The sequence below is a fragment of the Haliotis rufescens genome, unplaced genomic scaffold (assembly GCF_023055435.1).
Source record: "Haliotis rufescens isolate VD_foot unplaced genomic scaffold, xgHalRufe1.0.p SCAF_6, whole genome shotgun sequence".
Taxonomy (NCBI): domain Eukaryota; kingdom Metazoa; phylum Mollusca; class Gastropoda; order Lepetellida; family Haliotidae; genus Haliotis; species Haliotis rufescens.
In genome coordinates this window covers 22,245,969-22,264,248 of record NW_025964334.1, presented here as the reverse complement: position 1 = coordinate 22,264,248, position 18,280 = coordinate 22,245,969, and the positions used below count along the sequence as shown (strand labels likewise).

General features: G+C 38.5%; 1 protein-coding gene across 1 annotated transcript; it reads left to right on the top strand.

Moving 5' to 3' along the window:
- The first annotated feature begins 2,954 nt into the window (after positions 1-2,954).
- LOC124150750 (cholecystokinin receptor-like) lies at positions 2,955-4,094 on the top strand. The gene has a single exon (XM_046522781.2). The coding sequence runs from the start codon at positions 2,955-2,957 to the stop codon at positions 4,092-4,094; it is 1,140 nt and encodes a 379-aa protein (XP_046378737.1).
- Positions 4,095-18,280: the final 14,186 nt, after the last annotated feature.

Genomic DNA, 18,280 nt, shown 5'->3' with positions numbered 1-18,280 from the left:
CTTACTCAACAAACGTGCTTCCTGTCACATTTCACTTAAATAGGACGAGGAAGTGAAAAGTCATATTTACTCACTCAACAACATGGCCAATATCTATCAGACTCTAAAAAACACATTGCACCATTTGTTTACAGGTAAGAAAATTATTTTCGTCATGGAATTTAATTAGGTGCTTTTGACTGACAAAGACACCCGGTCCATGTTAGGAGTTGACAAGCCTGAATAACTGAAGAGGAAGAAAACCAAGCTTATATTGTGTGAAATAAAGAAATGAACATTTCGGTTTGTTTTTCTTTGTTAAATATGAGAAATCCACATTGTTCCATCAACATAATTTGTACCGGTACATTTATTTTATCTTGGCTTGATGACCAATTGAAGTTGATTCCTTTGCATCTTTTGTTATTTCATCTGTACTCATATCAAATGATATGACGTGTTTCATGTTATGCAGTTCATTTACGATACGATACTTCTGGCATTGAATATACTATCACATTGTACCCAAATGCCGTCGAGGTTATGATAAAACAATCTACTTCAGAAATACGTATCTCGAAATGCACCTTTCGATTCACTTCCGGGATCCTGACAGCAAAATGCGAATTCCAGTGTATTACATGATATTTTAGTTAAACCTCAGGATTAAATGTGCAATATACAGAGGATACCATTTTTGTTGGAAGTGTCCATCAGTGAAATGCACATGATCTCTGTTCCCTGTCAGCTGACTCACACTGCATGGAGCTATGCTCTCCAAGCCTCGTTTTCGATCCAAGATGGCCAAAGTATGAAAAAGGTCAATAATACAATGTCTCCTGTGAGTTTATAGATACCCAACATTCTGCTGGATCACAACACATGTTATGTAAGTAACTTGGTGTCCAAACACTTATTAACAAATAAAGAATAATAATAGGGGTTTCTAAGCGAAAAATGCTGTTCTTTCTTTTAAGCATTTAGGGGGCACGGGTGGCCCAGTCGACTAAGGCGCCACGATTCGCTGTGGAGAGTTGCGTCCCATAGGCACGCCAGAAACCTATGATTGTGGGTTCGATTCCCGGTTCGCCCCGATTATGTTTCTAGGTTTGTCAGCAACATACCCGTGCTGGTGGGTTTCACCGACGTGGTAAACGTCTGAGACCTGCATCCCTTTGGGCTTCCCTCCCACATTAAGCTGACACGCCGTGATATAACTGGAATACTGCTAAAAGCGGCGTTAAACCAAACTCACTCATTCACTAATTTAAGCATTTAAATTGTGGTTTTATTCAAACACCATTACTTACATTAATGATTGATATGTTGTTATTTAATTATTTAATTCAAGAAACTAGTGAAATGAGTGATGTGAGAGTCTCCAACACGAAGGACGTGAGGTGAGATGAAATGAAGTTTAGCGTCGCGTTCAAACCTATTGCACTTATGAGTGTGTGGCTGTTTGTACAGACTAATGCCGGTTTTATACTGCGAGCCCACTGAGATACCATGCCGCAGTTAAACATGAATACCCAACTCTGGCACAGTAAACGACCAAAACCCCGTTTAATCCCCGAGCGCCAGGCAGGGTAACAACAAATACCACTTGTTGACGCATTGTGGCATGAAGCGGCTGGGGATCGCACCACCGATCTTCCGCTCTCAGGGCAGACACTCTATTCACAAGATCACGGAGGCGGTCATACCATGAAGGAAGATTTAATTAATTACCAACTACGTACGTAAATAATATAGACACTACCCGTGAAGGTCCGGGTTAAAATAGGTCTTCAGCAACCATGCTGAAGTGCGACTTTGCTTGTTGCAAGATGCGACTAACGGGATCGGGTGGTCAGGCTCGCTGACTTGATTAATGCATGTTATCGTATACCAATTGGTGCTAATGATGTCAATCACTGGATTGTCAGATCCAGACTCGATTATTTACAGACCGCTATCGTATAGCTGGAATATTGCCGAGTGCGACGTTAAACAACAAAAAACAAACACACAAACAAAACATAGACACAAATATAGGAGACAAGTTACTTAAAGGGAAGCCAACATTTGTGAGAAAAAGAAATGAACTGATTGACAAAATAAGCTTTCAGTAAGAGCCAGGTCTGTTAGTATCACCCCTTGAAGCATATAAAATGAAAAACGATAGATACATTTATGCGTCATTTACTCGATTCTTAACACAATCCTGCCGCCGCGTTTATTTGCAATGCATTTGGCAGGGCGTATTTGAATTTGCTTCCGGACCTTCGGAATGTATGTTGAATATTTGTGCAGTAGTATCTCTGCATTTCAGTATTTGTGTATCGAGATTTTATGTATTCAAATACTTCATAGTCACGATAATCTTTTATGAATGTATGCACTTAAATATATTAATATGTAATGAGGACACATGCATGAAAAGAGCATAAGGAAATGTATTAGTATGAAATGTGTAAATATGCACGATTCATGTTCCTTGTGCGTGACGTATAGTGTTGTTTGTATTGCGTTATGATCCTATTACGTCCATATGAATGAACTTCAATTTGCTATTACCATGATAGTGTTATGTTTACCTGTTAAGTTGAATTCAGTTGTTATCTCATAATATACTTCCGAAAACAAATTGATGAGGAAAATATTTTGAAATATTATCAATAATTTGATTAACTTAAGTTCGCAAGTCATTCCTGTGCAGTGGGAAGAATCACGACTCCGCAAATGAGACCCCACTGAGGACAGATACGGATATGATGTAAATACTAGTATTGTGTTCCTGCAGGTAGTCACAGAAACTTCAGAAGACTGCAGACGAAGTGTGAAGTCACATGTTAAAAGTATAGCCCAACGTCATTTTCATCATCCTTACTGGAATGTTGTAGTATGTAGTTACTCTCTTCCCTCTCTGCATCAAAGGACTGACGCTTACAACAAAGATCGGAAAGAATTATCCAGAAAGATTCTATTGGACAATGCCGATCGCTGATAACAGTTCAGCTCCTCCTGTTTCCATTGATGACTTGAACGATGAATTCGCTATCAAGGTATTGCCCGTCATATTGTTTCTCTGCCTGATCATGGTGATAGGGATTTGTGGCAATGTCCTCGTGTTGTTCGTGTACTGTGGTAGGAATGCATCGGTGACTAGGAGGTTCATTTTGGCGCTTACTGCGGTGGATCTTATCAACTGTGTCCTCAACATCCCCGCAGATATCGCAGACATAAGATATAAGTACACTTTCGGCAGTTCCTTTGTGTGCCCAGCTACCCGATTTGTGATAGCGTTTTCCTGTATAGCATCGTGCAGCATACTAGTGGCAATCGCCATTGAACGGTATCAGAAAATATGCAAGCCGTTCAGGAAGCAAACAGCACCCCAAACAGCCATAGTGGCCATCTTGATTTGTTTTGTTTCAGCTGCCTGTTTCGCCATACCTGCTGGTGTTCTGAACGGGGAAAGGGATGTGAAGATCAGCGGTCTCAATGGGTCCGATTGTGGAATCATAAATGAGTTCAGAGACACAAACTTTCCAAAAGCGTTCAATGGTAGCCTTTTCATCCTGTTCTTTTGCGCATGTGTGGTTGTCATCGTAATGTATATACTCATCTGGAAACGTCTTCGCGTACAGAACGCGTGGCAGGCTTCTCGGGGAACGCATGGCCTATCACGAGACACTACTGAAAGAGTAAATCAGTCAGAGGAAGTCAGAACTTCAGACGTCAGCATGGGAGGAAATAACGGAACAACGTTGCAACCAGAAACTACCACAGCTCCGACGTCATGCTCAACACAGGGACCAGATCGACGACTACACCATCCTACACAAACGTCTTCTTCCTCTGTAGATAGAACCACGTTAATGATGTTCCTTGTCACGATGCTGTTCATAGTTAGCTTCCTTCCTTATATAACAATCACCACAGCATCTGCTGTCGACCGTACGTTGTTCAAGGGCTTGAATGGTGCCCCGCTTGTATTTTACACCCTCGCCGTCCGCTCCTACTTCCTCAGCAGCGCCTTAAACCCCGTCGTCTACAGCATCTGTAGCAGTGGTTTCAGGACATACCTCAAGAAGCGGACAAAGGAACTGGTTTGCATAAACGGACAATAACACGCCATTCTTCATGTACTTGTAGTAGGATTTAGCTTCCATAAGGATATCTAACAAAATGTGTGTATTTCGGTTATTAGTTTCTACTTTTAAAAATTACTGGATTATAAGGAAGTTTGAATAATTGCGATACTATTGAAATGATGATATGATTTTAATAACGACCACATGACAATAACTCTACTCTCAAATTGAATATAAACTGTCGGGAAAGAGAAAGTATACAATTGAAAATTGCATTTGACCAAACAATTACAAACGTTATCAAAACGATAGTAGGCGGAAAACTTAAAGTACAGAAAACAACCATATCAAATACCCATATCAAATATTTCACCATTGAATAGTCACTACTTGCCAAACTTGGGTGTATACGTTCCATATTACCAGGCAGTTTACAAACCTATTTACAATTATGGACACATATTTGGATTTCTACATTTGTAAATATGATTAGGATGTATACAATAAACCCAAAAATATGAATACACGAGTCTCATATATTCAAAGAGAATATATAATTATGCTGAAAGAAATCATACCGGTTCAACTACACTTAAAAACATGTCTTATAAACATATACTTACTTACTTATTTACTTACTTACTTACTTACTGAGGTGTTTTTATTATCAATTCGTAATGAGGCTCTGCGGGCCTTATTTAGATGTAAAGATTTGTGTCCCTTTGTCGTGACAGGATCCGTTTATAATTGTTCCAATCCCCGATTCACCTCGGTTATGAGTCTTGTTTTTAAGCACTATACCTGTGCTCGCAGGTTTAACGGTTCTAGTAAGGAGTCCCACGCTTTGGGCTCACCACCCACACAAAACCGACGCACCTTGATGTAAATGAAATACTGTTTGAATCTCACCCATCACACGAAATAAAATATTTCCGCCCAGCCTGAACTTTTTCTCATCGTACATTTCCCGTGGTATATTTGTTGTCCAAGCTGAAACATTCACACATCACCTCGACATTGCAGGCGTCATAGCGGTTGGTGTGACCGTCCCGTGTGACGTCCATGACCTATGCGTCATCACTGTGATGGCATCGAGGAGCTTTCAAAACAACCGATTTATGTAGTTATCGGAGGTCAACGAAATATCAGAACTCTCATGTTGAATTTAAATTGTGCGTGACTGTACATCATGTTGAACGTCTAGGTAAACGTCCTAGGTCAAAGTTGGAATTATTGCTGGGAAAAACCATCAGAAAGGTTTCACACATAGTTAAGAAAGCTGCCGCAGTTCGCCGTATGCAGATGTACACAGAAGACGTAAAATTAACATTTACCTTTTTAGTTATCAGTAAATACGCTATAGTCTCACTGGATTTTAGATCGTTGGTGCGAGTCCCGGTTCGCCCCGATTATGGTTCTAGGTTTGTCAGCACCATGCCCATGCTCGTTGGTCTGACCAAAGTGGAAAACGTCTGAGACCTGCATCCGTTCTAGCTTTCCTCCGACATTAAGCTGACACGTCGTGACATAACTGGAGTACTCAACTCACTCACTCACTCACTCACTCGATTTTATTGTCAGTCGATCACTTGATTGTCTGAATGTGTGTGATTGTCACACATTGTGTGAATGACGAGTGACACCGATATGGCAGGACTTGCTCACGATTTTCGCGAGGACCTGATATCATCAATGATTTTCAGGATCCGTTCATATAATCTTCACAGCTATTTTGCCTTTTAAGCCCAATGGAATCTGTTTCGGAGACTAGCTTTTCTCTGGCGATGACATTCTATATTATCCTTCACCCTTTATCTTGACCCAGCGGTCTGTTAAGGTGCCGAAATGTGCTGTTAGAATGGGGTAAATCTTTGGTGAAACCAAGGTTCGCCAAACTTCAAGATTTCACTTCTCCTTCTATTAAGCCGACACGCCCTCTTATAAACGAAATACTGGTAAAACGGAATCAAATTTCTCAATCACTCTCCCTCTCACTCATTCTCTCGCACTCACTCTCACTCTCTCACTTTGTCTCTCTCGCTCTGTCGATCTCTCCCACTCTCTCTCAGTTTGTCTCCCTTCTCTCCCCCTCTCTCTGTCTCTCTCCACCCCCTCTATTGCTCTCTATCTCTTCTCTCTCACACAATTACTCAATCTCTGTCTCTCACTCGCACCCTCTCCCTTTCACTCACTTACTCACACACTGTCTCTCAATCACTCTCCCTCTCACTCATTCGCTGGCACTCACTCTCACTCTCTCACTTTCTCTTTCTCTTTGTCGTCTCTCTCTGTGGGTCTCTCTCCATCCCCCTCACTCTCTCTCTCCCTCCACCTCTCTCGCTTTCTCTCTCTCTCTCTCTCTCTCTCTCTCTCTCTCCCTCCCCCTTTCTCTCTCTCTCTCTCTCTCTCTCAGGAGAGTAGAGCAGGATGTGTTTGCACATGTCTCACGAAGAGACAATTTCCTCTCTCGATAGAAGAAAAAGATCTCATTGATCCCGTGAAGAGATAAGGCATTATTTATACGACCTATAAAGACATAAATGTATGGCAAAAACATTCGCGGCTTGTTTATACCTCCAAACAAGCATAAACAGCGTTTAAAGATTTAGAAATGGAATGAGAATGTGTTTTAACAATCTACGACGGTGTTTCATGTTGCTGGTAGTGTCTGTTGATGTGTGTATAGTAGCGACGGAGCAGATCAGCCTAGATCCTTTACCATAAACACAGAGGGGGATAATGACAGAACATTCATCCTTGCTGTACTCCTCTGGCTAATTACGTTGTGGTTATGATGTCGACTCGTGCTCGGTATTTTGCACGTTTGGTTTTCTGGCAAGCTAGACGGGAAAGACACCATGACAGGGTATGACCTCATTTTTCAACTGGCATCGGTAATCTACATTGCTGAAATATTGCTGCCAAGGCTGTTCGCCAAATGTCAACGCGCAGTATTTCGACATAGACTAACATATAGTCTATCATGTCGTTTATTACACAGTATAATTTTCTCCTCTATTTTTTCCCTGGTGCTGATATGTGGAATAAAACTGACAAGAAGTGTTTTTTTTATAATCTAGATTGGTATTGGTTTCATAAAATGCATATATTCTACTGCCATTGTTTTGACGGAACACTCGTGTATTTTCATAAACCATATATACCCCGGTCTAGGTTGAGTGAGTGAGTGTGGTTTTACGCAATGTTAGCAATATTCCAGCAATATAAGGGCTGAGGACACCAGATATGGCCTTCACACATTGTACCCATGTGGGGAATCGAGCCCGGTGTGACGAGCGAACGCGTTCACCACTAGGCTACCCCATCGCCCCCAAGGATGAGGGTGATGGTTGTGAAATAAAAATAACACGGTAACAAACCATATTTGAATCCCAGTACAAGAGAATTATGTGAGCTCCTGATACATGGTTCCAAATCGTTATATTTCAAAAGTCAGAATTTTCTTCATATAAATTTAAGTTTTCTTCTCGAAAATATTATTCCTCGATTGACCTGCATTGTAATTGAAATTTCTACACCATACCAGTTACTTCACAGTGAATTGAGGCCAACCGAGCCTCCTCACAACTGAACATAGACAAAATACTTACGTTCGTGTCTGTCCATACGGCATGTATCTTCTTGTGATTTGTGGTGTCCGGCAAGGCTTATGTGTTCGGAAACGTGGACTAAATTGACCTGGGTGCCGAGGATGTCTCCAAGGGATGTGTGTGAAAACACGTGGAACATATAAACATGGGTTCCGAGGATGTCTACAAGAATTGTGTTTTAGTTGTATGGGAGTACTATACAGCCTTCGTAGTTATACGTCCATCGCCGTGATATTGCTGGAATATTGCTAAAAGCGTTGTAAAACCATATTCACTCACTCACTCATTCACGCACGCACGCTCGCACTCACTCACTCACTCGAAGTTATAAGGCTCAGTACGTTTCAACATGTCATTAAATAAATGCATTGTCCATGACAGAATATCAATACTGATGGCAGCTGGTCAGCTTAATGTACAGGAAAGTACAGAAGTGATCCGTTTTGAGGAAATCAACGAACGCATGTACACAAACCAAGACTCATAATCGGGGTCTGTCAGCACCATTCATGCTTGTGAGTTTCACGAAAGTGGTAAACGTATAAGACCTGAATCACTTAGGGTTTTCCCCACATCAAGCTGCCACGCCGTGATGAATTTGATATACTGTTCAAAGCGACGTTCAAGCCAACTCACTCACTCACAGCGTAACAGAGACCAGACACTGAGTATCCCTACACCCAACCCCGCATCATTACACCAGATCACTTTACCATCGTTCATGGCTATAAATATCTAAATTACGTTGCCCGGAATGCCGCATATCATATTTTAAGCCAATGCAATATCTGCTGTATGCGATGTTTCAATCAATATTTCAGTTTTAATTCCAAGCTAAATAATTGGGTCATATATCATGGCACGTCACCCACGCCTATCTACGGCTAAATTGATTTTGTTGAATTTGAGGAGAATGCCATTACACCTGATGTATGATCAGCCTCCCGAATGGGCATCACGTGGTCTCCCGTGGGGTCTCAGATGTACGTAAGACATGGTTGTGTTTTGGCGAGTCCGACAAATGAGAGTGGTTTGAACACGACACAAACAATGGAATTTACGCTGCTTCTGTCACACAAACAATGGCCGTAAACTGCAACAACTGCAAGATTTACGGTAGTCGAAACGCTTATGTCATACATAGCATTACGACAGTCGTAAATGCTGTACTTCAACATAAACGTAAGATAGTCGTAAGATCTTTTCCTTATCGAAGATTTACGACAGTCGTAACGTTTATATAATGCATAGATTTATGATAGTCGTAAATGCGGTACTTCAACATAAACGTAAAATAGTCGGAAGTTCTTTTCCTCTTCAAAGATTTACGACAGTGTAACGCTTATATCACACATCGATTTATGATAGTCGTAAAGGCTATAGTTCTACATAAACATAAGATAACCGGAAGTCAGTTAGTTTATTATGATCTTGGAAAGCGTCTTTTACATTCACCTTAGGTCACTCCTATACACATCAATACAAATACCACCCGTGATGATAAGAAATGGAGTCGTTATAACCGCACATTCGCTATATCCGACTTCATTATATCTAGTGAGTGAGTTGTGTTTATCGCCGCTTTTAACAGTATTCCAGCTATATCGCGGCGTGTCGGCTTAATGGGGGAGGAAAGCCCGAAGTGATGCAGGTCTCAGACGTTTATCACTTCGGTGAAACCCCCGAGCACGTGTATGGTGCTGACAAACCTAGAAACTTAATCGGGGCGAACCGGGATTCGAACCCACAATCATAGGTTTCTGGCGTGCCCAAGGGACGCAACTCTGCACAGCGAATCGCGGCGCCTTAGACGACTGGGCCACCCGTGCCCCCTCAATACATCTAAACATGACTATGATTATATAATGCTTGTGGTGAAATTTAAAACGACAAACGTTGCATAAAAATAAATAGAACCTTCCGCAATTATGCGTATGCGAATTCTAGAAGGTTCCCTTTTAACTTCCCCTTTGACTTCCATTTTAATTCCCAAAGGATGACGGGAGAAAACCAGACTCGACAAGCCAGTGCCAAGGGAGATGTGCACGAGGTGATGACGTCACACAAAACTTCCAATGTCTTCCTGTGCCTGTGTTGGATACAAGTGGGCTGATGAGAGATGGGCCTACGGGATGGTTTGGACGTGCGCCATAGTCAGTGGGAATATACAGGCGTTTGATTGTTCTCCTTTAATCTCAATGAATGTGTACTCTAAGGCCATGAAAAACACAACCGAACGTCAATAATCAGTTTGTAGTTTAATCTTGCTGGATCTGTATATATGGTGTTTTCTCTCTCTCTCTCTCTCTCTCTCTCTCTCTCTCTCTCTCTCTCTCTCTCTCTCTCTCTCTCTCTCTCTCTCTCTCTCTCTCTCGCTCGCTCGCTCTCTCTCTCTCTCTCGCTCTCTCTCTCTCTCTCTCTCGCTCTCTCTCTCTCTCTCTCTCTCTCTCTCTCTCTCTAATAACCGATATTTCATATCAAATTTCATTCGATGTTAAATGTAATATCGATTCTTGTTTAAGTCAAAATGTGTATTAACGCATGCAGGATAAACACAAATAGAAGAGAAACATATATTCAAAATATGACATTTCCATCGTGCTGATGTAAGTGAGTTTGGTTTAACGCTGCTTTGAAATTGCTGATGGGACTAAAAGCTCATTCACTCGGATGTTTAATATATTTCAAGCCATTATTTCCAGGAGCTTCGAATCCCGGTTCGGCCCGATTATGTTTCTAGGTTTGTCAGCATCATACCCGTGCTCGTGGGTTTCATCAAAACGGTAAAAGTCTGAGACCTTCATCACTTGTCAGCACCATACATGTTTCACCAAAATGGTAAACGTCTCAGACCTGTATCACTTCGGGCTGTCCTCCAATATTACGCCGACTTAGCATAACTGAAACAATGATTAAAGCGGCGTTAATCCAGACTCACTCACTCTCAAAGCAGTCATGGTAATAGATTAGCATTACGACTAAATGGTCAATACTGATATACTTTTTTCACAGACCTAGATACGTCAGATGGAATATAGTTGTATATACGTTGTTCACTTGTAATGTATAACGCAATTGTGTCTTCAAGGATGAGGCAGATGGGCACGACATCAATTGGGCATAAATCAGAAATGTCCTGACTGGCCTCCCATACATCACAGTAAGTAATTCCAGTAAGTGACAACTGACGTCACAAACAGCGTCCCTGGTCAATCTGTAGCCCAAATTGAAATTCACACTACCCCCGATATCGAGTTCCACTTCCTTGTTCGACTTTCCGCTCTTAAAAGTATATTTCACAACGGCAGCAATACCGAATTGTGGGCAGTTCTATGGGTCTCATGGTTAAGACGAATGTGAGAAAATGGTAAAACGACTGTTCCCACGAAACAGATAATGCATGATTGCGTAGTGGGTATGGCGTGATATATATCGAATATAGTGTATCATGAAAGATGTTTTAACGCCGCACTCAGCAGCATTCCAGTTATATGACGGAATGTTGCTGAGTGCGGCGTTAATACATCTTTCATGATATGACGGTTTGTAAATAATCGAGTCTGGACCAGAAAATCCAGTGATTGACATCATGGGCATCGATCTACGCATTTTGAATACAATGACATGCATCAACCAAGTCAGCGAGCCTGACCACAGGACCATAAGTCGCCTCTTACGACAGACATAGGTGGCAGGTACGGTATATTAAGCATTGTATTTCAAGTATTGTATGTAATGAATCGCTTTGCTTAGTTTTAGAAAGAGGAGTTTTAAGGACGCTTATATGTTGTTATCCCTCCCGACCTTGAGCATACCAGACCCCGAAATTAACCCTGTCACGTGGCTAAAGTGGTCGCTGTAAGAGGGGACTTTGGCCACGGAAGGCGTTCCTTCTTTAGAGGACGTGTTACACGTTTAATGTTCCTTCTTGCAAAGACTGTGTGTTACACGTTCATTGTTCCTCCTGGAGAAGACGTGTTACACGTTTGATGTTCCTTCTTGCAAAGACTGTGTGTTACATGTTCATTGTTCCTCCTGGAGAAGACGTGTTACACGTTTGATGTTCCTTCTTGCGTAGTCTGTTTGTAACACGTTCATTGTTCCTCCTGGAGAAGACGTGTTACACGTTTGATGTTCCTTCTTGCAAAGACTGTGTGTTACATGTTCATTGTTCCTCCTGGAGAAGACGTGTTACACGTTTGATGTTCCTTCTTGCGAAGACTGTGTGTTACACGTTCATTGTTCCTCCTGGAGAAGACGTGTTACACGTTTGATGTTCCTTCTTGCAAAGACTGTGTGTTACATGTTCATTGTTCCTCCTGGAGAAGACGTGTTACACGTTTGATGTTCCTTCTTGCAAAGACTGCGTGTTACATGTTCATTGTTCCTCCTTGAGGAGACGTGTTACACGTTTGATGTTCCTTCTTGCAAAGACTGCGTGTTACATGTTCATTGTTCCTCCTTGAGGATACGTGTTACACGTTTGATGTTCCTTCTTGCAAAGACTGTGTGTTACATGTTCATTGTTCCTCCTTGAGGAGACGTGTTACACGTTTGATGTTCCTTCTTGCGAAGACTGTGTGTTACACGTTCATTGTTCCTCCTTGAGAAGACGTGTTACACGTTTAATTTTCATTCTTGCTTTTTCATGTTCAGGACATCCTGGGACAATAAGTATGATTTTTGTTTGTTTGTTTTTAACGCCGCACTCAACAATATTCCAGATATATGACGGCGGTCTGGTTATTATCGAGTCCGGACCAGACAATCCAGTGATTGATATCATCATCATCGATCCACCCTATTGGGATACGATGACACACAAACAAGTCAGCGAATCTGGCCAACCGATCCCGTTAGTCGCCACCTATGACAAGCTTAGTCGCCTTTTACGGCAAACATGGGTTGCTGATGACCTATTCTACCCCGGATCTTCATAATAAGTATGAGGCACACAGTAGCGAAAGGTTGTTTTCTGTAATATTAATATAATTATTTAGAGCTCATGGGTAGCCCAGTGGTACGAGGCGCCACTTGCCCTGCGTAGAGTTAGCCAAGGATCCGTTGGTCCTGGTGTCGACTCCCAGTTACACTCTGAATAGGATCTTGATACATCAACACAAATCCGAGCTCTTGGGTTTCACCAAAGGTTGTAAACGGGCATTGTGAATGAGAGGTTTTAGGCGTCGAAATTCACTGTAAAGAGTTGCGTCCTTTAGCAAGTACCCGCTGATCGGTTCCAATTACAACATTGCTTTTGTTAGCATCGGTACCGTGTTCGCGGGTTTCACAAAAGTTTTCTCTTTGGTTTTCTTCTGACATGCCGTGATAGAGTAGTACTCAGAGCAGCATTAAATGATGCGAAAGATTGGGTGAATGGGGGCATACACGTGTCTTGTGTTGCGTACACCTACAAGACATAGCTTTCCCAATCTCTCAACATTGATGGATTCATATCGTGGACAAGGTCTAAACTCAGAGACATCAATCTGCGATCTTGACAGCACTAGTTTCTAGCAGTTCATCAGATGTCTCGTTACCATTAGGCGTTCGTGGCCCAGCGTCCATACAATACCACAGCTGATGTACCCCGAGCTCACATCCGTGTCAAGCTTTAATATGTCATGGACAGAAGCTTATCTTCATTCAGCTTCACTAACGTCTTTAGCTGCCTTGAAGTAAATATAATCGCCTAATATTGATGTGTGTTTACCCCTAAACATTGAATGCGACAATTGCCCCACCTGCCAACAGAGTGATCACCAGCCCACTGAAATCTTGTTGAATATGTATCAAGTAAGATATATTACAAAATCATACCTATCAACATACACAGCTCACTGAAAGAAATATATCCGAATAGTGGCATCATAACAATCAGGATACACCCAATACAACTAACATCAGTATACACACAATACATATCAGTATACACACACAATACACTACATATCAGTATACACACAATACACTGCATATCAGTATACACACAATACACAACATATAAGTGTACACAATACACAACATACTAGTATACAAAATACACTACATATCAGTATACACACAATACACTACATATCAGTACACACACAATACACTACATATCAGTAAACACACAATACACTACATATCAGTATACATACAATACACTACATATCAGTAAACACACAATACACTACATATCAGTACACACACAATACACTACATATCAGTAAACACACAATACACTACATATCAGTATACATACAATACACTACATATCAGTACACACACAATACACTACATATCAGTAAACACACAATACACTACATATCAGTAAACACACAATACACTACATATCAGTTAACACACAATACACTACATATCAGTAAACACACAATACACTACACATCACTATACACACAATACACTACATATCAGTATACAAACAATACACAAAATATCAGTATACACATAATACACTACATATCAGTAAACACACAATACACTACACATCAGTATACACACAATACACTACATATCAGTATACATACAACACACTACATATCAGTAAACACACAATACACTACATATAAGTATATATACAATACACTACATATCAGTATACATACAATACACAACATATCAGTATACACACAATACACTACATATCAGTAAACACACAATACACTACATATCAGTATACATACAATACACTACATATCAGTATACATACAATACACTACATATCAGTATACATACAATACACTACATATCAGTATACATACAATACACTACATATCAGTCAACATACAATACACTACATATCAGTATACATACAATACACAACATATCAGTATACACACAATACACTACATATAAGTATACATACAATACACTACATATCAGTATACATACAATACACTACATATCAGTATACATACACTACACTACATATCAGTAAACATACAATACACTACATATCAGTATACATACAATACACTACATATCAGTATACACACAATACACTACATATCAGTATACATACAATACACTACATATCAGTATACATACAATACACAACATATCAGTATACACACAATACACTACATATAAGTATACATACAATACACTACATATCAGTAAACATACAATACACTACATATCAGTATACATACAATACACTACATATCAGTATACACACAATACACTACATATCAGTATACATACAATACACTACATATCAGTAAACACACAATACACTACATATCAGTAAACACACAATACACTACAAATAAGTCTACATACAATACACTACATATCAGTATACATACAATACACTACATATCAGTATACATACAATACACTACATATCAGTAAACATACAATACACTACATATCAGTATACATACAATACACTACATATCAGTAAACACACAATACACTACATATCAGTATACATACAATACACTACATATCAGTAAACATACAATACACTACATATCAGTATACATACAATACACTACATATCAGTAAACACACAATACACTACATATCAGTATACACACAATACACTACATATCAGTATACATACAATACACTACATATCAGTATACATACAATACACTACATATCAGTATACATACAATACACTACATATCAGTATACACACAATACACAACATATCAATGTACAAAATACACTTCATATCAGTATACACGATTCACTACATATAAGTATACACACAATACACAACATATCAGTAAACACACAATACACTACATATCAGTATACATACAATACACAACATATCAGTATACATACAATACACAACATATCAGTAAATACAATACACTACATATCAGTATACATACAATACACTAGATATAAGTATACACAATTCACCACATATCAGTACAGACACAATACACCACATATCAGTAAACACATAATACACTACATATCAGTATACACACAATACACTACATATCAGTATACATACAATACACAACATATAAGTATACACACAATACACAACATATCAGTATACAGACAATACACTACATATCAGTAAACATACAATACACTACATATCAGTATACAGACAATACACTACATATCAGTATACAAACAATACACTACATATAAGTATACACACAATACACTACATATCAGTATACATACAATACACAACATATAAGTATACACACAATACACAACATATCAGTATACAGACAATACACTACATATCAGTATACAGACAATACACTACATATCAGTATACAGATAATACACTACATATAAGTATACACACAATACACAATATATCAGTATACAGACAATACACAACATATCAGTATACAGACAATACACTACATATCAGTATACAAACAATACACAACATATCAGTATACATACAATACACAACATATCAGTATACACACAATACACTACATATCAGTAAACACACAGTACACAACATATCAGTATACATACAATACACTACATATCAGTAAACACACAATACACTACATATCAGTAAACACACAATACACTACATATAAGTATACACACAATACACTACATATCAGTATACATACAATACACAACATATAAGTATACACACAATACACAACATATCAATGTACAAAATACACTTCATATCAGTATACACGATTCACTACATATAAGTATACACACAATACACAACATATCAGTAAACACACAATACACTACATATCAGTATACAAACAATACACAACATATCAGTATACATACAATACACAACATATCAGTATACATACAATACACTACATATCAGTATACATACAATACACTACATATAAGTATACACAATTCACCACATATCAGTACAGACACAATACACCACATATCAGTAAACACATAATACACTACATATCAGTATACACTCAATACACAACATATCAGTATACATACAATACACAACATATAAGTATACACAATTCACTACATATCAATATACACACAATACACAACATATCAGTATACACGATTCACTACATATAAGTATACACACAATACACTACATATCAGTAAACACACAATACGCTACATATCAGTATACACACAATACACTACATATCAGTATACATACAATACACTACATATCAGTATACACACAATACACTACATATTAGTGTACAAAATACACTTCATATCAGTATACATACAATACACTACATATCAGTAAACATACAATACACTTCATATCAGTTAACACACAATACACTACATATAAGTATACACACAATACACTACATATAAGTATACACACAATACACTACATATAAGTATACACACAATACACTACATATAAGTATACACACAATACACTACATATCAGTATACACACAATATACAACATATCAGTATACACACAATACATAACATATCTGTATGCACACAATACACTACATATCAGTATACAGACAATACACTACATATCAGTGTACAAAATACACTACATATCAGTATACACACAATACAAAACATATCAGAATACACACAATACACTACATATCTGTATGCACACAATACACTACATATCAGTATACACACAATACTCTACATATCTGTATGCACACAATACACTACATATCTGTATACACACAATACACTACATATCTGTATGCACACAATACACTACATATCAGTATACATACAATACACTACATATCAGTATACACACAATACACTACATCTCAGTATACATACAATACACTACATATCAGTATACATACAATACACAACATATCAGTATACATACAATACACTACATATCAGTATACATACAATACACAACATATCAGTATACATACAATACACTACATATCAGTATACACAAAATACACAACATATCAGTAAACAAACAATACACTACATATCAGTAAACACACAATACACTACATATCAGTATACACACAATACACAACATATCAGTAAACAAACAATACACTACATATCAGTAAACACACAATACACTACATATAAGCATACATACAATACACTACATATCAGTAAACACACAATACACTACATATCTGTATGCACACAATACACTACATATCAGTATACACACAATACACAACATATCAATGTACAAATACACTTCATATCAGTATACACGATTCACTACATATCAGTATACACACAATACACTACATATCAGTATACACACAATACATAACATATCTGTATGCACACAATACACTACATATCAGTATACACACAATACTCTACATATCTGTATACACACAATACACTACATATCTGTATACAGACAATACACTACATATCAGTGTACAAAATACACTACATATCAGTATACACACAATACAAAACATATCAGAATACACACAATACACTACATATCTGTATGCACACAATACACTACATATCAGTATACACACAATACTCTACATATCTGTATGTACACAATACACTACATATCAGTATACACACAATACACTACATATCAGTGTACAAACAATACACTACATATCAGTATACACACAATACACTTCATATCAGGATACACACAATACACTACATACTAGTATACACACAATACACTGCATATCAGTATACAAA